The 23969-nt window shown below is 35.2% G+C and overlaps 1 protein-coding gene across 5 annotated transcripts in view; it reads left to right on the forward strand.

The window, feature by feature from the left end:
- The window catches only part of PRDM5 (PR/SET domain 5), a 209240-nt gene that overhangs the window by 106880 nt on the left and 78391 nt on the right, over nucleotides 1-23969 (forward strand). For 4 of the 5 annotated variants that reach the window (XM_058721493.1, XM_058721492.1, XM_058721495.1 and 1 more), the window contains exons 9-11: nucleotides 1715-1799; nucleotides 3052-3209; nucleotides 21526-21619. In XM_058721493.1, coding sequence (XP_058577476.1) covers nucleotides 1715-1799; nucleotides 3052-3209; nucleotides 21526-21619 — 337 coding nt within the window. The remainder of the gene's footprint in view (nucleotides 1-1714; nucleotides 1800-3051; nucleotides 3210-21525; nucleotides 21620-23969) is intronic. The other variant, XM_058721494.1, reaches the window with a different exon arrangement.

Below are 23969 nucleotides of genomic sequence, written 5' to 3' on the forward strand. Positions count from 1 at the left end.
TTTATATATGGATGAATAATTTAAAAAAATTTTATGTATTAATATAAGTTTTATATTAAAATGAAAATACACTAAATATATTTTCATTTATGTATGGCTCAGAAAGCACATAATCTTTTTTAGGAGATATTGTTATTATAAAAGACATATATTACAGAAACATAGAGTTTAAGAATATAAATCTGTTCTTACTATCTTTAAATAAACAATACACATAATATTGCTCCTTAAGCATAGGTGTTGAACCAAAACCACGTGAAGGTCTTTGATGATTGGACAGACTGTCTTTAAAATGGCTCAGGCTGAAAGTTTTACTCCTAACTGTGTAGTACTTGCTTTCTGAGTACTTGTGTGGGTCCCACATTTTTTGCCTGAGGAATCATAGAATGCTTTGGACTCCGTATATTCACTAATTGAGAATAGATGACACTGCATATAAGCAGAGGTGTAAGTCAGACTCTAGTGGAATAACATCATTCTGCTTCTGCCTTGTTTATATACATTTTCTGTGCTTTTCCCAACTGAGTTTTCTGACTCACCAAGAATCAGATCTGACAAAGGCAGAAGGTGGATTGGCAGCCTCAGACCTGCCGTGAGGTTGGGCATCGAATGAAGTCCCAGACTCAGACGTGGGACCTGGTAATTTTCCCTAGCTTTTGTTTCCCTGCCTTGTCCCCTCTTTTCAGTCTCTCTGTTTTGAGTTCTTCCATGGCCACTTAGATCGAGGGAGCCAATTACCAGGATACAACCCAGTCTTCTACTCATGACTCACTCAGTTCTTGGCCCTCTGCCTTGACTTCACTCTGCAGTGGCCCTCGTTATTCTGCAGGGGTAATCACAGCACCTTGTCTTTCTGCACAAGGGCCTTTGCTTCTCTGGTGTTTACTATTGTGGGCTTTACCTTTAGTGAGGTTGAAGCAAATATAACTTCACCAGAACTATTTTAGAATCTTCAGCAAAACAGTGTGATGCTCTTGTTCATTGGGGGTGATCAACATTTCTAATATGAGGCTTCTTGCAATACAGAACTTTGTGCATTGTTTCTGATAATAAACTGGGCTTCTACTTTTCATACCACCTATACAATTTCTCTGTTTAGTGTCTTAGAGGGAAAGAGCTAAAGTTAATATTCAGTTGTAATACTTATTAGCCAGCTGTTTGATAAAGTCATGTTCCCTACTTATTATAGTTTTTGATCTTTTCTTTTTATTGTGGTCTTCCTATCATGTAAGAATTTTACTTTGAGCTAAATGTTTTTCGGAATCCTATATCTTCTTGTCTTCTTAATTCATGTTTTTTTCTGTACTGTATACATTTAAATTTAAAATAGTTTCACTACTGTAAAGGGAATATTATCACATACAGGTTCTATATTTCCAAATCCAAATTTGTGCATAACAAAAAGAGTTCGTGTCAGTTAGGTATAACTTTTTACAGAGTGTAGAAATTTAATATGCACTAAATAGGTCAGCTATACCACATATTTAAATAGTGTGCTGCAATCTTGTATTTTCTTTTAATTGTTTGTTTTTATTAGGTAACAGGTTCACTGCATTTTCAATTTATATAAGATAGTGTGAATAAAGCAGAGCTGAATTACAATATACATAGATATTGCAATAGCAGCTATCCACATATTTATACTTTTACTTGAGTTCTATATAATTTATTTGGCTTTGACAGTTGACCTAACTGTCAACTTAACCTTTTGCAGATTCATGAGATATTTGATTGTCAAGAATGTATGAAGAAATTTATTTCAGCTAATCAGCTAAAACGTCATATGATCACTCACTCAGGTAAAATACATATTTGTTCATTTATATTGAAATCACTACAAAAGATCCACTTTGTCCTTTTCAGGATCTCCGAGAATAGTAATCAGGAGACCTGGCTTTTAGTTCTAGGTTGGCCAGTAACTAGCCGTGTGATTTTGAACAAGTTACTTAGCCTCTCTAGACCTCAGTTTATTTATAAAGCCAAGGTGATTGGACTAAGTGATATCAAAGCTCTTCAGAATCACCATTTAATTTACTGTCTACTCCTCCTGGAGCCTTAGATTCTGTTCTTTATCTGTGAAAAGGGCCCTACCTTTCAGAATTGCTGTGAAGGTTAAATGAGATCATTATGTACTGTGCTAGCAGGGGGTCTGACTTTTAGGAGGGATTCAACAATTATAGTTTCTGCTTTTCTAGATACTTTCACATTCTCACCAAGGTACTAATAAATGTTAATGAGAAATTTATAAATACATTTTGAGAATATAAGTTTTTAAAGCTGTAGTTTCATTTTAAGCAAGTTTGAGTAATAGGTCTGTTATACAGATTAAAAAGAATAAGGTCTGAAAGTAAATTTTGCTTCATGAAGTCTCCTTCTAGAGTTTGGAACGTCTATAATTTAAGGCCATTGAGGTTAGAATGTTTTTACATATCCACTTTGTTTGGTGATGGCTATATATATTTTGGCAAATGAAAATAGGAGATCAAAAACTGGTGGCCTTCAGATATGCTTTGTTTGAAACAAATAGTATTTTTTGCATCTAGTGGTGAACATTTCGTTAACGTTGCATAAATATGGGTTCTGTACAACAACCTAGGTACGTAGAGAATTGAAGCTTTCTGTTGAGAATTGAAGCTTTGCCTATATGAGTTCCACTTGTTCAAGTAGGAGGCAGGTCTGTCATTTACTTTTATCACTGTCAGAACACTCTTAGCGTTTGGAGTTGTGACCTTGGTTTAAACTCATACTATCAGCACATTTTTCATCTGGAAATAGGATTTTTTTTTCCTTGAATTTGAGCTTCATTCTTACATCTAAGCTACTTTACACATTTAGTTTACAAAAATAAGTCTCTGAAAGAACAAGTTCATATTTCTTTTGTGAATAGGGTCACATGTCTAACAGAAATGGACTGGTAAGTAGATTTTTTTCAGTTGTTTGAATCATGTTTCAGTTGACTAGTCCATTAGAAGTAATATAAGGTAAGGCTGTTTCCCTTTTTATCCTTTACCTTTATATAGATGTGAGATTGTCTCCACTCATTTTTCACAGAAAAGCGACCCTATAATTGTGAGATTTGTAATAAATCTTTCAAGAGGCTTGATCAAGTGGGTGCCCACAAAGTAATACACAGTGAAGATAAACCTTACAAATGCAAGCTTTGTGGAAAGGGATTTGCCCACAGAAATGTTTACAAGAATCACAAGAAGGTAAAAGCATATAAATATTATTATTATTATTATATTTGCTGATTTGACTTCTAATTATTTTATAAGAGATTTGTGTATATCTGGATGTGCTTGTGCATGTGGAATAATTACAGAAGATCTTGCTTTTACTTTCTACCCCCTCACTCAGGCCACAACCCCTTGTGGCCTGATTTCTGTCTTCCATCCTCCTGTTGAAACTGTTCTCACACCCAGAGGGCCATCCACTGTTTCCCAGTGGTGTACTAACTGCAAAGTCTTTATTCTCTCCCTTTTTTTTCTGTAACATTTGACACTCTTGTTCACGTTACCTGTTTTGAAATTCTGTTCATGTTTGGTGTATACTTTGCTAGGTGTTCTACCAATTTCTCTGAACACTTCCATCTCCCCTCCCTGAGGAGGTTGGCTGGATGCATTGGCTGTGGGCCTCTTCTGTGTTCTCTGCATCAGCTACATCCATGACTTCTGCTATCAACTCTATACCAACACATGCCAAATGACTTATTTATTTAACCCAGTCTTCAAAACTATATTAATTTTTTTTTATTTGAAACATAACTGGATATCTTTTTGACCTAATGAATTTAGCATGTCCCAGAATGACTTTTTCATTCTTTATGCCCCAGATAACCTCTATTTTGGAGTTTGTTCTTTCTGTTAATGACAAAAGCATATGCTTACTCCTGTCTGTTTCTTTAGTCTTAGACCCTTTTTAAAACACTGATTCTTGGGGCACCTGGGTGGCCCAGTTGGTTAAGCATGAGACTTTGGCTCAGGTCATGATCTCGTAGTTTGTGGGTTCAAGCCCCATGTTGGCCTCTGTGCTGACAGCTCAGAGCCTGGAGCTTGCTTTGGATTCTGTGTCTCCCTCTCTCTCTGTCCCTTCCCTGCTCATTCTCCCTCTCTCTCTCTCTTTCTCTCTCTCTCAAAATAAATAAATAAATAAAACATTAAAAAAAACAAAAACAAAAACAAAAATGCTGATTCTTAAAGAATCTACCCTCTACCTTGTCTAGTCACCTTCAGTCATTTGTTCCTTTACCATCCCAACATCCCAATTATTGCTCATTTTCATTGCTTTAATACCCATCTAATTAGACTCTTATTACTTATCACTGCCCACCTTTCCATCCTCCTAAATAAACTGTATCATAGTGCAACTCTGACATATCACTCTTGTACTCTAATATTATGAGTAGATTTCCGATGCCTATATAAGTTATAATGCACCTTGCCCTCTCCCATGACCTCAACTTTTCCAGATGTTTATTCTTTTCTCTGCATACCTAAGACAACTTGACATTTGTCTTCAGTCAGCATGACCTAACTTCCCCTTCCTCTTTTCTTTTTTTTTAAATTTTTAATTTAATTTTGTTTTTATTTAAACTCTATACCCAACATGGTGTTTGAATTCATGACCTTGAGATCAAGAGTCACCTGCTCTACTGACTGAGCCAGCCAGGTGCCCCACCCTTCCTCTTTTCTGTTAGGACTTTCTTCAATTATAATCTCTTAGTTTTGTGTATTAATTTTTGTTTACATTTCCTACATACTACCTTTGTTCTAGTTCTTGTTTCAGAATGTATTAGTTTTATCTTATCTACTTTGTGTAGATAATAAATAATGTTTCAATTGAATTCAGAAAATGGTATTGTTTGTTTTTTTGTTATTGGGTTGTATGTGTTCTTTATATATATTGGGTATTAACCTTTTATCAGATATATCATTTGCAAATATCTTCCCCCATTCACTAGGTTGTCTTTTCATTTTGTTGATAGTTTCCTTTGCTCTGCAGATGGTTTTTAGTTTGATGTAGTCCCATTTGTTTATTTTTGCTTTTGTTGTCCTTGTCTTTGGAGCCAGATCTACAAAGCATTGCTAAGACTCATGTCAGGGGGATTAATATGTTTTCTTTTAGGAGTTTTATGGTTTCAGGTCTTACATTCAAGTCTTTTAATACATTTTAAATTTATTTTTGTATATTGTGTAAGATAGTGGTCCAGGTTCATTCTTTTGCATGTGGCTGTTCACGTCTCTCATCACTATTCATTGAAGAGACTCTTCTTTCCCATTCTGTATTCTTGCCTCCTTTGTCATAAATTAATTGCATGAGTTTATTTCTGGGCTGTCTATTCTGTTCCATTGATCTGTGTGTCTATATTTTTCTATCTGTAACATACTGTTTTGATTATATAGCTTTGTAGTATAGTTTTAAATTTGGGAATATGATGCCTCTTTGTTCTTCTTTATCCAGATTGCTTTGGCTATTTGAGATTTACTGTGATTCCATACAAATTTTACAATTATTTGTTCTACTTGTGTGAAAAATGCTATTGGGATTTTGATAGGGATTGCATTAAATCTATAGATTGCTTTGGGTAGTATGGACATTTTAACAGTATTAATTATTCTAACCCATGAACATGGAATATCTTTCTATTTATTTGTGTCTTCCATTTGTTTCATCAATGTGTTATCATTTTCCGGGTACAGGTTTTCCACTTCTTTGGTTCAATTTATTCCTAGACATTTCATTGTTTTTGATGCACTTATAAATAGGATTGTTTTCTTGATTTCTCTTTCTGATAGTTTCTTATTAGTGTGTGAAAATGCAATGGATTTTTGCATATTAATTTTGTGTCTTGAAACATAATTGAATTCATTTATTAGTTCCAGCAGTTCTTTTGGTGAAGTCTTTGGGGTCTTCTATATATAGTATCATGTCATTTGCAAGTAGTGACAGTTTTAATTACTTCTTTCTTTCAATTTGGATGTCTTTTATTTCTTTTTCTTGTTAATTACTCTGGCTAGGCCTTCCAATATTATGTTGCATTATGTTGCTTTATTATGTGGAACTATGTTCCCTCCACACTTAGTTGAGAGTTTTTATAATAAGTGGATGTTAAATTTTGCCAAATGCTTTTTCTTTATTTGAGATGATTATACGATTTTTATCTTTTATTTTGTTAATGTGGTTCATCATGTTGATTGGTCTGTGGATATTGAACCATCCTTGCATCTGTGGAATAAATCCCACTTGATCATGGTGTATGATCTTCTTTATGTGTTATTAAATTCAGTGTGCTAATATTTTATTAGGATTTTTGCATCTACGTTTAAAAGGTATATTTGCCTGTAAGTTTTTTTCTTCCCCCCACTTCCCCCTCATCTTCTTCTCCTTCACTTTTTTTCTTTTTCTTTTTCTTTTCTTTTTTCTTTTTCTTTCTTTCTTTCTTTCTTTCTTTCTTTCTTTCTTTCTTTCTTTCTTTTTTTTTTTTTTTGTGGTGTCCTTGTCTAGTTTGGGTATCAGGGTAATATTGTTTTTGTAAATGGGTTTGGAAACATTCCCTCCTTTTCAGTTTTTTGGAAGAGTTTGAGCATGGTAGGTATTAAATCTTTGAATGTTTGGTAGAATTCATCAGTGATGCTATATTGCCCTGGACTTTTGTTTGTTGGGAGGTGTTGATTACTAATTCATCTTCTTACTGTAATTGGTCTATTCAGACTTTTTATTTCTTCATGATTCTGTCTTGAAATATGATTTCTGGGAATTTATCTATTTCTTCTAGATTGTCCAATTTCTTGGCATATAATTTTTTTGTAGTTGTCTTGTATGATGATTTGTGTTTTTGTGATATCAGTTTTATCTTTTCCTCTTTCTGATGTTGTATTTATAAAATAAATATATTAGTGAGTGAGTCCAGCTAAAGGTTTGTCAGTTTTGTTTATCTTTTCAAAGAACCAGCTCTCAGTTTCATTCATCTTTTCTATTGTCTTTTTAGTCTCTATTTCACTGATTTCCACTCTATTCTTATTATTTCCTTCCTTTTTCTAACTTTAGGTTTTATTTGTTCTTTTTTTTTTCTTTTTTTTTCTTAGTGCTTGGAAAAGATGCTCGATATGATTTTAGTCTTTTTATTAAGACTTGCTTTATGGCCTAACATGTGATCTATCATGGAGAATGTTTCATGTGCACCTGAGAAGAATATGTATTCATCTCCTTTTGAATTTTTTTAATGTTTATTTATTTTTGAGAGAGAGAGAGCATGAGCAGGGGAAGGCAGAGAGAGGGGGAGACACAGGATCTGAAGCAGGCTCTGGGCTCTGAGCTGTCCACAGAGAGCCTGATGTAGGGCTCGAACTCCCTGAATTGTGAGATTATGACCTGAGCCGAAGTCAGATACTTAACTGACTGAGCCACCCAGTTGCCCCTCAACTCCTTTTGGATGGAAAGTTCTATATTTATCTATTAAGTACATCTGGTATAATGTGTTGTGTAAACCTATGTTTCCTTATTGACTTTCTGTCTGGATTATTTATCCATTGATATAAGTAGGGGTGTTAAAAATTCCCTACTATTATTGTATTGCTATAAAGTTCTGCCTTTAGGCCTGTTAATATTTGTTTGTGTATTTTGGTGCTTCTGTTTGGGTGCATACATATTTATAAATGTTATATCTTCCTGCTGGGTTGATTCCCTTATGATTATGTAATGCCTTTTCTTGCATTTTATTACAGTCGTTTTAAGTCTATTTTGTCTGATATTGAGTATAGCCATACCAGCTTTCTTTTCATTTCCATTTGCATGTGATACATTTTTCTGTCACTTCACTTTCAATCTGTGTGTGTCCTTCTGAAGTGAGACTCTTACAGGAAACATATAGCTAAGTCTTTTTTTTTTTTATTCATTCAGCCACTGTATATCTTTTGATTATAGAATTTAGTCCATTTACATGTAAAGTAATCATTGAAAATTGTGGACTTATTCCCATTTTGTTACCTTTTCTCTGGATGTTTTCACAGTTTTCTTGTTATTTTCTTTTTCTCTCTTACCTTCTGTTTTTGTTTTTGTTTTAATATTTATTTATTTTTGAGAGAGAGAGAGAGAGAGAGAGAGAGAGAACGAGCATGAGAGACGGAGGAGCAGAGAGAGAGGGAGGTACAGAATCTGATGCAGGCTCCAGACTCTGAGCTGTCAGCATAGAGCTCAAGGCTGGGCTCTAACCTACAAATTGTAAGATCATGACCTGAGCCAAAGTCAGATGCTTAACTGGCTATGCAGGTGCCCCATTTATCTTCTGTTTTGATAACTTCTTTAGTGTTATGTTTAGATTCCTTTTTCATTTTCCTTTGTGTATTTGCTATGATATATTATTTTTGGTTACTTTGAAATAGTTCACATATATCACCCTATGTGTATAACAATTTATTTCAAATTGATAGCCACTTAAATTTGAACACATTCCAAAACTACATTTTTATTCCCCTCTCCCACATTTTGTTTTTGATGTCACATTTCACATCTTTTATTTTATGTATCCCTTAGTTATTTAATCTTAATTACTTTTGACCCTTCATACTAGCTTTATAAATGATTACTCCACTATTTTCACTATATATTTACCTTTTTCAGAGAGAGTTTCACTTTAATATGTTTTCTTGTTGTTAATTAGTGCCTTTTCTTTTCAGCTTAAAGAAATCCCTTTAATATTTCTTTTAGGACTGGTTTAGTGGTGATGAACTTATTTAATTTTGTTTATCTGGGAAACTTGTCTCTCCTTCTGTTCTGAATGATGACTTTGCCAGTAGAGTATTCTTGGTTGGAAGGTTTCTCCCTTCAGCACTTTGAATACTTCATGCTACTCCCTTTATCACCTGGAAAGTTTCTGCTGAAAATTTTGCTGATAGCTTTATGGGATTTCCTTTACATATAACATATTATTTTTCAGTTGCTGTTTTTAAGATTCTCTCTTTAACTTTTGACATTTTAATTAGAATGTGTGTTGGTGTGGATATCTTTTGAACTTAGTGGACTTCCTAGACCTACATGTTTGTTTCCTTTCCCAGATGAGCAAAATTTTCAGTCATTATTTCTTTGAAATGTTTTGTCATTTTCTTTTTCCTTTTTTTTTTCCTGCTCTGTCAGGGTGAGTTCCATTATTTACATCTTCTAGCTTGCTTATCTGTTCTTCTGCTTCATCCAATCTGCTGTTGAGCCCCTCTCGTGTATTTTTCAGTTCAGTTATTATGTTTTTAAGTTCTATGGCTTCTGTTTGGTACTTTCTTATATTTTTCTATTTCCTTTGTAAAGTTTTTATCTATTCTTCTGAGTTCAGTGAGCAGCTTTATAATCATTATCTTGTTTTCATTTTTTATTTTGCTTTGTGTCTCCTTTTTTTTTTTTTTTTTTTTGAGTCTGGCTAAAAGTTTATCAATTCTGTTAATTTGTTCAAAGAACTAGCTCCTGGTTTCATTGATCTGTTCTATTGCTTTTTTAATTCTTTATTTTATTTCTTTCTCCTCCAATATTTATTATTTTCTTCCTTCTACTGACTTCAGGCTTTGCTTGTTCTTTTTCTAGCTCCTTTAGGTGTAAGATTAGTTAGTTTATTTGGAATTTTTCTTGCTTCCTGAGATAGGCCTGTATTGCTATAACTCGTGGGCCCAGAAGTGGGATCCCCCCCCAGTCATGAATTCCCCTCCCGCCCAGACACTCAAGAAGTGTTCTCTGTATAGATTGTGTGTGCTGCCTGACTGTGGTGGACTGCTGCTGAAGCTTGGGGCTCAGAGTGCTTGCCCTGCTTGTTGTGGCACTACTTATTCATTGATATTGGTTGATATATTTTAGCATGCTGTTAAATATATATATATATGTACACACACACATATATATACATATATGTATATGTATATGTATATGCATATATATATGCAAATAAATATATGTATATATATGATATCTTTTAAAATAACTTGTTACTTTTTTTTCTCTTGGACTATTCCATTGGAGCTATAGTTACTTCAGCATTTATTGAGACTTCAAAGATTCATTCTTTCTCTTTTAAATCATCTAAGAAGTTATGATATCATTTCAGCTTTAGCCTAAACGGAAAAAAGTTAGATTTACCAAAGAATAAAAAGAGTTGATTGATAGTGTCCCAAATCATCTCTGCCTAATTTCTTGCTGACTGCCTTTAGGTTTTACTCAAGCGTTAAATGATCAGGGGCAGGATCACATTCATTACTGCTGCTTTGGAATTACATGACTATAAAAAATTATCTGGCTAGTTTCCTGCTCAGTCTCTGGAACTCTCTTGCTCCATTCTTTGATGAAACTGATCTACCCACATTTACGAGTTTTTCAGTTTGGCTTATGTTATATGCCATATGGGAATTTAGCACAGGATCTTTGCACCATCTCTTATACAGTCAGCATAAATCATATTAAAGTAATAATGATGTCTTGGGTAGGATAGAAACAATGATGCCTGTAATTTCTAAAGTGGAAAGCACATTCAATCCTTCTGCTATATGTGCTTCTTACTGTTAGATCCTAGCATTTGTTATGGTTAAGTGAAAAAGTCTGAAATATTCTCCAAGAGTTATGTGAAAAAGCAGTAAACTTTTTCTTCCATCATTATTCATTAATAGCCAGTTAAGAAACTGAAAAATAAGGATATGCAAGGAAATTAGAAAAAAAAAACATTTGAGTCAAACTGATCTTCATCCTATAGCATGACCAAAGATTATTATTTTAAATAAATTATTTTTTGGTTTCTTTGGTTATGTAACTTACTCATTTTTATTATACTGACTTCATTCACTTGGGGTCAATTCTTCTCTTATCGTTTGGATTTGCTTGAAAAGGAAATATTATCTTTCAGTGTGATTATGGCAATGACAAACTGTGAAGGGGTGATTTCTATTTCTAAAACTTAATTAGTTGTTTTTATCATTTTGCCAATTATATAGTCTCAGTAGGTCAAAATTGGTTATTCCTGTCCCTAATCCATTCTGACAATTATTTGGCGTGATTACTAGTTGAATTTTTTGAATCTACTTAATTATTGTTTATCTGGATCTAACTATATCTCTAAATAACAACTGGACAGACATTTCAGAACTAGAGGTGGCAGAAGCTAGTCAGTTAGTCTTCACCCTCCGTTTTGTTCCTTATCAAATTTATTGCGGAGCAAAACCAAGATAAGGAATATAGGGCTTCCCTCCTCCTGCTGTAGGCAGGACATCTAGATGGACTCGGTCACCTGGATCAGGAAGCTGACACTATGTGCTTGATGATGGAAATGAATACAGGGAGGTTTTGTCCTGATGAAGTTGTAAACAAGCTTCTGGGGACAGAGGTATGTCTAGTCAAATAAAAGACCTTTTCCTGACCCTTTGCATATCTTTCCAGAGATGAACTTTCAAGCCTATGAAGAACTCTGGCCCCCACACTGACCCTTTCTTTATCCTTTCAGAGATGAACTTTTGAGCCTATGAACAACTCTGGTCCTACTGTCTCTTGGGATAATTCCACGAGGCCGCCTATACTAATATCTCATCCAGGGATTTCCAAACTCTGGGCCGTGGCCAGTTTTTATATCTTAAAATCAATTTATTGGGTCAAGAATAGCCATTAAAAATATGATTGAAAATATAAGGGTAAGGGCCATTGAATGAAATAATACATATGTATTTGTGCATATGTGTATGTGTGTTGAGTTTCAGTATAAAAAGTATTTTTTTGGTCGTGGTCTGTTTGACAGATATTGCAGACCAGACTTTGCTCATTTAAAATTTTATTAAAGCTATTTTAAAGGAAAGAATAAATCTCTTCCTAAATAGATCATGAATTAGATTCTAAAACTATATATGGTGTAAGTTTTACACCATATATATAATATACATATTATATTATATATATTATATTATTATATATATTATATTGCTGTATATTGCTATATATATAATATATAGAATATATTATATTATATATTTTCAGAGTTTTTTTATTATATATTATATATAATAAAAAAATCTCTGAAAATCTCTAAGAAGTGTGTCACATTATAGACTGAACAAATCACTCCATAATTTAATCACAGTTGGTTTTTCCTTCAACTTTGTACCAGGTTTCTCTTCTTCAGGTGTGCTGTAGGTGAAGTAGTGGGTGGTTCATTTACGGTGCTGTGTTGTACAAAATTACCTATTTTTGTGTTCTAGAAGCACATTCACAATGATGAGATGAGCACAATGAGACGCATGCAGGAATTGAACCTGACAGAGGGAAACAAGAGATAGAGGTTTGTCTGAAGCTTATTCAGCTAATGGCAAATCACATATCCTATTTAAATTATTTTTCTGAAGTTGATGATGAGATGTCACTATATAATTTCTTTTTGTAATATTTATTTATTTTAAGTAAGCGGGGGAGGGGCACTGAGAGGGAGACAGAGGATCCGAAGCGGGCTCTGTACTGACAAGTCTCATAGCAGTGAGCCCAATGTGGGGCTGGAACTCACAAACCGCAAGATCATGACTTGAGGCAGAGTTACTCAACCGACTGAGCCTCCCAGGTGCCCTGACACTATATAATCTCTAACAAAACCACTTGATTTTCCATATTATAGTTTAAGGTTTGAAGATAGATGCTGTACTCATAGCACTTATTGAACACATTGTTCTTTGAATGTGGCACATGTTTTCTGAATAAATAAAATCCATGAAGATATTATCCCAAATGTAGAAGATTTAATGTGCTTAAATCGTAGTTGTAATATGAGAATTGGTTTTTAAAAAAATGTATATTTGCAGTACATTTTGCCACATTTGCAGGGTTGCTTTTCTGAACATTCTTCCTTTCTTGACTTACGAGGGTATTAGCAGTCTAGTAACACACTGAGAAATCTTTATTATATTCATTCTGTACTAACTGAGTTTACCCAGTCTGAGCTACCTAAGTACTCTTTAAACCCTTAATTTGAACTGTTGTCATTCTGAACCCTTCTCTGGCTCTGAAGTAAATGATTGACTTGGAGTTCATTTATTACCAAATCAGTGGTTTCCCCCTTTATGCTCAGAGTTTAATAGAAAAACCTCCCTCCCAGCTTTATTCTACTCCCTCTACCCTCCCCATCCCCAGATGTTAACATAGGAGCCATCAGCTAAAGATTGCCCTTTAGAGCTTCCTTCACCCCTGCTCCTTTGGCCACAGGGCCTTGCCTCCCAAACCTCTAGCCTCTGACTCTTGTCTCTGCCTTAAAGCTTCAGACTCATGCTTACTTCCTGAGCTCACCCTGGGATATCAGCTTTGCTCCCTGCTCTGCTCTTGACCAGCCCAGCCCAACCCAGTCCAGGGATTTGAACTTCCTTCCCTTGACCTGCCCAATAAAGTGCATATCTCTGACTCTCTTAAAACCACAAAGTAGGAAATATTGAAAGAGAGGAAGGTGACATTTTTTAAATGTTTATTTATTTTGAGAGAGAGACAGAGAGAGAGAGTACATGAGCAAGCGGGGAGGCGGGGTGCAGAGAGAAGAGAGAAAGAATTCCACGCAGGCTCTGTGCTGCTCCCAGTACAGATCCCAATGCACGGCTTGATTCCATGATCTGTGAGATCATGACTTGACCCGAAATCAAGAGTCGGACGCTTAACTGACTGAGCCACTCAAGTGCCCGTTTTTTAATTTGATTAAAAATTTTTGCCCTTTTGGGGCGCCTGGGTGGCTCAGGTCATAATCTCGCAGTTCGTGAGTTCGAGCTCCGCATCCGGCTCTGTGCTGGCAACTCAGAGCCTGGAGCCTGCTTCAGATTCTGTGTTCCCCTCTCTCTCCACCCCACTGCTGCTTGTGCTCTCTCTCTGTCTTTCAAAAATGAATAAACATTAAAAAATTAAAAAAAATTTCTGCTCTTTTTGTGTAGTAGATATCTTAAGAAAATAAAATCTTAAAATCATATATGGATGCATGAGTAATCAGTTATGCAACTTAGGTTATAATCCTTGACAGCACCTACCTTCTCCAATCCCCCACAATTCTAGTTCTCTCCCCAGTGGATACTTTTTAGGGCTTTCTCAAGTATGTTAAAGACTGCACACATTATTTGTACAACTTATTTGTTAATTATGACCACATCTTCTGCTATATTCAAAGGCTAGTGATCCTAATAATTGGAGGATATTTTTTACACTGAGTAAAATACAATTTTTATTCTCAGTATAATGCCTTTGACATACTTTGACATACTATTATGGGTTGGAGTAGGGAAGATTAGAAATGAGAAGGTGAGAGTTGTTTGTGTTTGGGTGGCAGGATTGGAAAGATGGGGCTTAGGAACTGGGAAAGGTGACCATGGCTGGGGAAGAGATTCCCACGTGTTAGGTCAGATGGGAATTTTTCAGGTGAAGTGCATACCAGCCATCTCCTTCATCTCCCTAATCAAATCTTTAGCAACTTCCACATTTCCCACTGATGATTTTCTGTAAGATGTTCTTTGGGTGAAGCTTGGAGAAAAAAGCACAAGGTTTTAGCTACCCATCTGGGAGATAAGTATATTTAAATGTAAATGGTTTTATGACATAAGATATCATTCTGGAACTTACTTCTTTGGTCTAACTTTATGACTTGGAGAGTTTTTCACATGTGTTCATATACACCTCATTTTTTGTAACCATTCCTGTTTTGAAGAATACTTCAGTTAACATCCTTTTACATTAAACTGTATGATTATGCCAATAGTATTGTCTAAAATGGATCTTAATTATGAAATTTATGGCTCAAATAGTAAGTTTTCTTTAAGTTTTGATTGCTCTTGCCCAACTGCCTTCAGAAAAAGCTCTACTTTTCACCCAGTAGTGATTCAAGTGTCCTTTTGCCTGTACCATCAACATTTGATTTCGTCAGTCTTTTTTTTTTTTTTTCAGTCTGAGACTTGAAGAGTGATATTTCATTGCATTTAAGCAATGGTTAGTGAAATTGTGTTCTTTTTATAAACTTATGTCCCATTTACATTACTTTTGAGAGATGCTTGTACGTACTCTTTATCCACTTTTCTATTGGACTGTTTGGCTGTTTTCTCATTGGTTTCTGGGAACTCTGTAGATATTACAGATACTAATCCTTCACTAGTTGTCTTTCTACTATTTGTCCCCATATATCAACTTGCATCTTTTGAATAAAGAAGTTTTACCTTTTTATGTTTTGAAGTATGACACGGATTATGAGTTTTATGGCTTCTGAGTATACACAGCTTCTGAGTTTTAGGACTTACTTAGAAAACTTTGTTATTCCAACACTGTGCAAACATTTATCTATGCCTGTAAAAGTTCTATTAGCTTCTTTTTGTTAGTATTTTAATCAATGAAGAATTTGTTTTGAGGTATGCAGTGAGATCCTGATTTATGATCACTCCTATCAATCATACTGTTGAATGCCTCTCATGTAAAACTATGTTTGCATGTCACTCTTTTTCATTTAATCTCTGTTGTCTTGCAGTATTGTAGTACTTTAATAATTGTACTTTATAGTGTGTTTTAATATCTATTGAACAAAAGCTCATTTTAGTTTTTCTTTTACATAATTCTTTTACATGGTGTTTTGGGAAGATTAATGTTACCAAGCAGATTTCTTTACACTGCTTCCCTTTCATCTTCTTGGAGATCAATATCATATATTAAAAAACAGCTCCTCTTCACAGAAAGTCTTCGTATATACATTTGTTTTTGTGGATGATTTGGAATTCTTCCCCTCCTTGGTAGAAAGAACAGCAAACAAAAACATAGCTCATTTTCCTGTATAATTACACATTAATTCTCTACTACTGCTAAATTTCATGTTTTAAAAGCTGTTATTTAGTCATAGCATGGATATCCTTTCTTTATAATTTTCACTTTTACTCTGCCTGAAATCCTACCAAGTTCCATTGACTTATTTCCCAGCCCAAAGGACATATTAGAAGATTAAGTGAAGGAGGAGTTACCAACAAAACAAAACAAAACAAAACAGGTTAACGATAGCTGGAAGATGTGGTGATAGCTTGTTACAGCAAAAGAAGACAAAAACTTTGAAAAGTAAACTCTGACTTTTAGAGCAGAGTATACAGAGAGCAAGAAGTATGCCTATATGAACCTTCAATGCAGAGGGTAATAAATTTTGAATGATGTCAGTAATCTTAGAGGATGGGTAATACAAATTTGGAAGCTAAACTAAATGAAAAAAGAAAGTTATATTTTTGAAAAATAGATACTCTTCTCATAGAACAATTTGTACCACAAATCAAAACCACGATGAAATACCACTTTATACCTATCAGAATGGCTAATATCAAAAAGGTAAGAAATAACAAGTGTTGGTGAAGATGTGGAGAAAAGGGAACCCTTGTGCCCTGTTGGTGAGAATGTAAAGTGGTGCAACCACTGTGGAAAACAGTATGGAGGTTTTCAAAACTTAAAAATGGAAATATCATATGATTCAGTAATTCTACTACTATTTACCCAAAGAATACAAAAGCACTAATTTGAAAAGATGTATGTATCCTTCTGTTTATTACAGATTATTTACAATAGCCCAAGGTAAGGAAGCAATCCAAGTGTCCACTGATAGATGAATAGGTAAAGAAGATGAGGTATATACATACAATGGAATATTACTGAGCTATAAAAAAGAATAAGATCTTTCCATTTGCAACAACATGGATGGACCTAGAAGGTATAATGCTAAGGGAAAGAAGTCAGGCAGAAAGACAAATACCATATGATTTCACTTACATGCAGAATCTGAAAAACAAAACAAGTGAACAATTTGTATTATACCAGCAAATTCCGTAAACCTGAATCAATGAAAACTAAAAATTTGCAAATGAGAACTATATGTTATAATTAAACTATGATAAAGTGTAGTCTTTTCAGCAGAAAATAGGTTTTGAACCTAATATCCCATCTTGGATGTTTTATATTTAAAATTAGAAACTGACCCCAAACTCTGATCTTTTGAGTTTAGTTTGCATCTGTATTATGTTGAAAAATAAAGTTTTTATGATGTTTCGTGAGAATATGTCCTCTGGTGATGTTGACACTTAGATAGTTGGATGGTGGCTTAAACTCATACACGGCATGCGCGCACACACACTCACACACACACACGCAAACATTTTTCTGTCTGTGTATCTATCTATCTATCTCTCTATCTTGTCTAGCCAAGTATTTTGAATCCCATTATTTTCTTATTACCTATTAGTTTTTATCCTATTATTGTTATTATCCTATAATCTGTTAATTTCTAGGGACTTATATTTTAAGAAAACTATTTCTTATTCAACAACTGGTATTAATTTTTAGAGAGCGTAATTTTTTGTAGGATTAGAATTGGTCCATTATTGTTTATCTGTCCGTTTGTAGTTTAGGTATCTGCACTTGTTTATTTTTAGATGACCCATAAAGTTCAATGCAGAATTACCAATTTATTTAGCCATCTTGCACAGCAAACAAGTTATTCAGTAGAGAAGCTGGTATAGTTGCTATGAGTTGTTCCATACAAGTTACAAAAATTAGGATGCCTATTTTTATTCAGAAAATTCTGCTTTACAATTCTTGTGATGTGTCTGAAAGCCATATTTTCATGAGTGAAACTACAAGTGTCTGTTATCTTGACAGTTTGTGAGGGGACATGGTTGCTGTTTCCATATATTCAAAGGGCTTTGTTGTGGAAGGGAGAGTAAATTTGTTCTGTATGGCTATAGGCTAGCTGTAATAAATGGTGGACATTGTAGAGGCAGAACTTTTAAATTAATGGTCACATCAGCTAGCGTGAAGGGTCATATGTTTGAAGCAGTATTTGTTAGAAGCATCCTTGGATAGAAATATGAGATACCATGTTTTAGCAGTACTGTAGGGGGGAGAACTCCCTGAGAGTGAGTCTGAATTGCTGCCCTCCAGGGAGGACTTCCGCAAGTCTATGATTATTCCCTCTTTGAACAAATTCCCTTTGCCCTGATCAGGGTATAAACATAAGGCATCGGTGGTTGGCTCCATGGGGTAGCCATGAGGTTATGGCTTTGTACTAATGGAATTGTGGCATTCAAGCAGTGAAAAGGTTGGGCTTAGCCACAAAAGGCTATACTTCTGTAAGAACATAACCTCAATTTTATAATCTTAACTTATCTGTGTGAAATGAGCTACTTTTTCCTGTGCTGAGCCAATTTCTTTGATATCTCTCTAGTTTCCATTCATTTTTGTGAAGAGGAGGCCCTTTAAGGAATCCAGTTATAAAGCTGACAGTAAAAATTTAATCCACAGACCTTGTAAACAGCCAGATGACACACATTTTATGCAGCTTTAGGTTTATTATATGGCCCAGTGGGATAGTAATATGCTTATGATATGCAGACTTGAGACTTCAATAACAAAACCCTTTTTTTTTTAGAAAAAAGAATAGTTCCAACACATATATCTCAGGAATATTTTCTCCAAATTTATTTTATCTCTAGTTATTTCCTCTGAATTTTATGATCATTTTCTTGCTTTGCACATGACCCAAAGAAGAAATACCATTTCCAATAATACCATTACTACAGAGCAATATATATTGGTGATAGTCAGTTACGATTTTTAATTGTGAATGGACCCGATGAAAATTTTATTCTGTTCCCATGAAATTAATTTTTCATTTGAGTAGCTAGAAATGTGCTAATTTGGTGATTATTGTATAAAAATTATGTTAAAAACCTGAAGCATTTTTGAGACATTAGGTGCTATAAATAGTGCAATGCATTTTCTTAACGTATTTTCTCCATCTGTAACAATAATCAGACTTGGTGCATAAAAGTGTATTTTGTAATACTAGTTCATGGACTAGTTCATTTATTGTATCAGCAGATACTGGTGTCATCGGTGACTTGGCATTTAAGTGGGGGAATATTCTACAGCTGAAAGATAATACAATTAATAAGTCAGTGAAAAGTTTGACACCCTTTAGAGATGAAAAATTGAAGGACAAGACACCGTTTAAGAAGCTTGATTTTATTTAGCACTTGTAAAGTATTTTATGTCTTGGAGACAGAGGTTGTCTGTTCACAACAGGCAAGCATTTCACTGCCGCCTTACTTAAATGAGTTTGAATGCATGGGTTCTCTGCTGAGACTTTGACAAGTCATGCCGTAACAACTCAGCTGGTGGTATCGAAATCTTTTTGACAGAAATATTTGTTCACCTGGCTATGCACTAACAGCTTACTGCTTAAAATAGCTCTTGACTTCAGGCCATATTTAGATGTTGTGGCTTTGGTTTGGTTAATATAGGTATAAGGCATTATGCTGTCCCATTATTTCATAATCAAGTCACTAAATCCTGTCCACACACATGTTGTTTTGTCCTGGATTTAGAAAAAGAGAGAGAATTGCTTAGGGTGGAATGCCATATTTTTGGAAGAGTAAAGCAACACTTTGTTCCAATACGTATGCTCTAAAAACAAAGGAGTTTCTTTTTGTAACAATATTATTTACTCTTTGTAGAAAATTAAAATATCAAAGAAAGGTATAAAGAAGACAACGAAAACTCTGTCAAATACCACTCTCTACTATGAGAACCCTCCTCAGTATTTTGTAGGACATTTTCTACCCCCCATTCTGCATGTGCGTGTATTCGCAATGTATGATATTCTATGTATAATGTTTTGCATTGTGCTTTTGAAATCAAAATAATGTTACGGGGGGTTTCCATATCAAAATAAACATATAATAGCCACACAGAATTAGTTGACCAAATGTCAGTGGCCATTTAGGAGGCTTTTTAAAAAGTTTTTGTTTATGTAAAAATTTGTCATATATTTCTGGAAAGGCAGTTTGGTTAGTCAGAGTACGTGCATTTGCCGTTTTGGTAAATAGCGCCACATTGCCACTCAGAAAATTGATATTTCCAGTTACAAGACATGAGGGCACTTGTTCTTACCTTTTAGTCAACAATGAATAATATCCATTTTCTTCACCTTTGCCAATCTGATATACTACAGATGATGTTTTTTTTTTTAATTTTTATTCTCTCATTGTATTCATGAGGCTTTAAATATTAACACTATATAACCTGACATCCCCAAATTTTATACACTATAATCCAGACTTGAAATATTCCACTATCTACTAGACATCTTTTAATAGTCCTTTGAACTTACCCCAAACTGAACCTCTTATCTTTAACCCAAACTTGTTTCTTGGCTTGCCGTCTCACATATTAGTTAATGACTGATTCATCTTTGGTCACAATCTTGGAGGCACATTTGATTCTTCTTTTCCGTGTCTCATGCTTCCAATCCAAGTCTCTCCACAAAACCTGTTAACTTTTATAATACATCCAGAAGCCTACTGCTTCTCTTTACATTGGTGGCTACCACCATGACATAGGTCTTAATTATTTCCTGCTTGGTTGATTGCTCTTTCTTCTCTGGTTTCTCTGCTTTTCCTTGTCCTCCTATATATCCCCTTCTCAACACAGCCACCTTAGCATCCTATTAAATGTCAGGTGAATCATGCCACTCATCTGCTCAAAACTCATTTGAGATTTTTTTCTCTCTCTCAGTAAAAGACAAAACTGCAGTGGCCAACCAGGCCCAACATGATTTGCTTCTCTTTCCCATTATTTCCCCATTTTTTCTGACCCCGTCTCCCTTTCCATGCCTTTTCCACCTGCTCCAACCACACTGGCCTCCATGGTGTTTTCTGCCCAGATCACTCAGAGGGAGGCTTGCTCTTGCTCCCTCACTTCCATTAGTTCTTCTCTCAAGTCGCCTTCTTGGCTGTGATTTCTTTGACCACTGTTCAAAATTGCTACCCCATTCTTTGAAACTTTTGCTGTCCTCTTTCTTTCTTTCTTTCTTTCTTTCTTTCTTTCTTTCTTTCTTTCTCTCTATAATATGTATTTCATATTTTATCACTTGTTAATTGTCCTCTCCCAGCTAGTGTAAGAGCTCCATGATAGCAGGGACTTCATCTTTTGTTTTTACTGCTGTATCCCCAGTGTGTAAAGTAGGACTGTCCCGTAGCAGCATGAAGTGCATAGCATAGACTGGGCACAAAATAAATGATGGATGAAATTTCCCTGCAAGCAAGGGGAGAGGGACAGAGGGAGGGAGAGAGAGAGAGAAAGAGAGAAAAAGAGAGAGAGAGAGGGAAAGAGAGAGAAAGAGAGAGAATCCCAAGCAGGCTCCATGCTCAGAGCACAGCCAAATGAGGACTCAATCCCATGACTCTGGGGTCATGATCTGAGCCAAAACCAAGAGTCAGACCTTGACTGACTGAGTCACCCAGGTGCCCCAATTTCCCTTATTATTTATCAAATTGATAATTAATGTGAGAATTTAAAAATACTGTTGTTTTTTTACCATGCATGTAGCAAATTTGTGTTTACAATTTTATGTTGAAAGAACATCACCAGAAGAAACAAGATATTGTCTACCTACCCTTTCCTCTTTCATACCATGGATATAGGCTCACAGTTATTGTCATGACTAGATGATTCTAGATCCTCCTAACTCACAGTTTCTTTCATGTGCAGACCCATTCTGAAGAGAGACCATTCCAGTGTGAGGAATGTAAAGCTTTGTTCCGGACCCCATTTTCTTTGCAGAGACACCTTCTCATACATAACAGTAAGTCAAAATACAAGCAGTTGAGGACAAAATGAATTCTCCCAAACTTTGCCCTTACAACTTTTGAGAATGTAGGCATCACAGAAGTGGACCCATGTGTAGTTTAAAAGGCTGGTAATTCTGCCTTTCAGCTCTCCTTCCTTTATCCTTGCTTTATTTTTCCACATTAAATCATTTTATGAGACATTTTATTTGTGTCATTTCTTCCCACTATATAAAGTTTGTATATAAAATCGTTTCTTATGTTCGGCAAGGTATCTTTGAAATTTGTTCTGAAATAGACATTCTTGTTCCCTTTCAAATATAATGATTAAGGAAACGTGTCTGACCCTTTAAAACATGCGAATGTCTGGCATGATTTTATTAGCTCACGGACTCTTTTAAAGTTGGAAAGGACCAAAATACAAATCTAATGTAACCTGTTGATTGTTGGGGAGCAGAGAAAAATGAGACTCAGAGAAACACGGTGACAAATGCATCTGGAGGTCGCATATGGGTTCCAATAGTCACGTGCTTTTCCTACTTCTGTCTACACTGCCTCTGATTTCTTACTTCTTTTAGCAGGAGCACTGCTTTTCCTTGGGCTTAAGTTATACACATGCATACCATGCAAACTGGTAAGGCAGTTCCACTCAGAGCTATTTTTAGAATACTAAACCTTTTATACTCACATCGCTGAAGGACACTTTATTACAGCACTTTATTTCGGAGAAAATGTTACTGCTAAGTTGAGTTTTAAAGTGGGTTCTGTGTTCAGATATTGAAGTAACTAGACATTTGCTATGTTACTGTATCTAAAATTAAAGAAAAATGGCATTGCATAAGTAATATTTGTATTTATTGCTTTTGAGTTGTTTAATCAGTAGAACATCTTCTGAAACAAAGTTACTACTGCTGATTAAATTTTTAATATGTCTGAGGAAAGCAAAACAATTAATCAGTTATGACAACATTAGAGATAAGATAGTATCTTGGAAGACATTTTCTCTGATTGAGTAGATGTATCTAAAATTCAAAATAACAAAGATATTAAAGTTTTTTAAAATACTGAGTGGTAATGATTATGATAAAATACATCTTTTCCTACAGAAAAGAGCGTTGTGGTCTTGTGCCATTCTGCATTTTACGTTACAGTTCTGGAGAATTTGTTAACACCACTTTTTATTTTCTTACTAAGGACAGCCATGCATTTAAAAAATAAAATTTGTCATGTAGCATATTTTCATTCCATTTCACTGTCATTTGACTAAGAAAAACAATCATTGTGAAGTGAATGGATTTTATTTTATTTTAGTTTAGTTTTAGTTTTTAAATGTTTGTTTGTTTGTTTGTTTGTTTGTTTGTTTGTTTTGATGGAGAGAGTGACTGCATATGAGTGGGTGAGGGGTAGAGAGAGAGAGAATCCCAAGCAGCCTCCCTGCATAGAGCCTGACATGGGGCTTCATCTCAGACAATGTGAGATCATGACCTGAGCCGATTTCAAGAGTCAGATGCTTCACTGACTGAGCCACCCAGGCGCCCCTGAGGTGAATGGATTTAGAGTAGGGATTGAGACAAGGGAACCTCACTCATACTATTAAGACTTATGTGGGGGGCGCCTGGGTGGTTCAGTCAGTTAAGCCTCTGACTTCGGCTCAGGTCATGATCTCCCGGCTTGTGAGTTTGAGCTCCATGTTGGGCTCTATGCTGACAGCTCAGAGCCTGGAGCCTGGTTTGAATTTTGTGTCTCCCTCTCTCTCTGCCCTTCCCCTGTTCACGCTCTCGCTTTCTCTCTCTCTCTCTCTTTTTCAAAAATAAATAAACATTAAAAAAACACTTCTGTGGTCAAATTTACCCTTATGCTCAGGAAATTTTTCTTTGGGTAAATAAAATTTTCAATAACAGCAAGGAGTTTTTAATATAAGGCATCTATTACTTTCGATTTCAGCTGATCGGTTCTCATAAACCTGAGACATGGGATTGAAGTGGCAAGTGTAGACTGTGCTTGCACATTCTGTATTTAATATAATGTTGATCAGCACATTAATCAAAGGCTTTATGATGCTGTACCAAGACTGGGAAATCAGTTTTGTAATTGTGTAAGTAGGCTATTGCAGGTAAAGTTAAATATCAGATAAGACCAGTGAGGATGGAGAAAACCAGAAGTGGGCAAAATGGGACAAAATATGAAAGGTGATATTGCACAATATGAAAATTAAAACCTGTTTAACTCAAAACATGAAGATCACCATAGAAACTTATATCAGCAGGGGCACCTGGGTGGCTCAGTTGGTTAAGCATCCAACTTCGGCTCAGGTCATGATCTCACGGTTTGTGAATTCGAGCCCCATGTTGGGCTCTGTGCTCAGAG

The sequence above is a fragment of the Neofelis nebulosa genome, chromosome 3 (genome assembly GCF_028018385.1).
Source record: "Neofelis nebulosa isolate mNeoNeb1 chromosome 3, mNeoNeb1.pri, whole genome shotgun sequence".
NCBI classification, from domain to species: domain Eukaryota; kingdom Metazoa; phylum Chordata; class Mammalia; order Carnivora; family Felidae; genus Neofelis; species Neofelis nebulosa.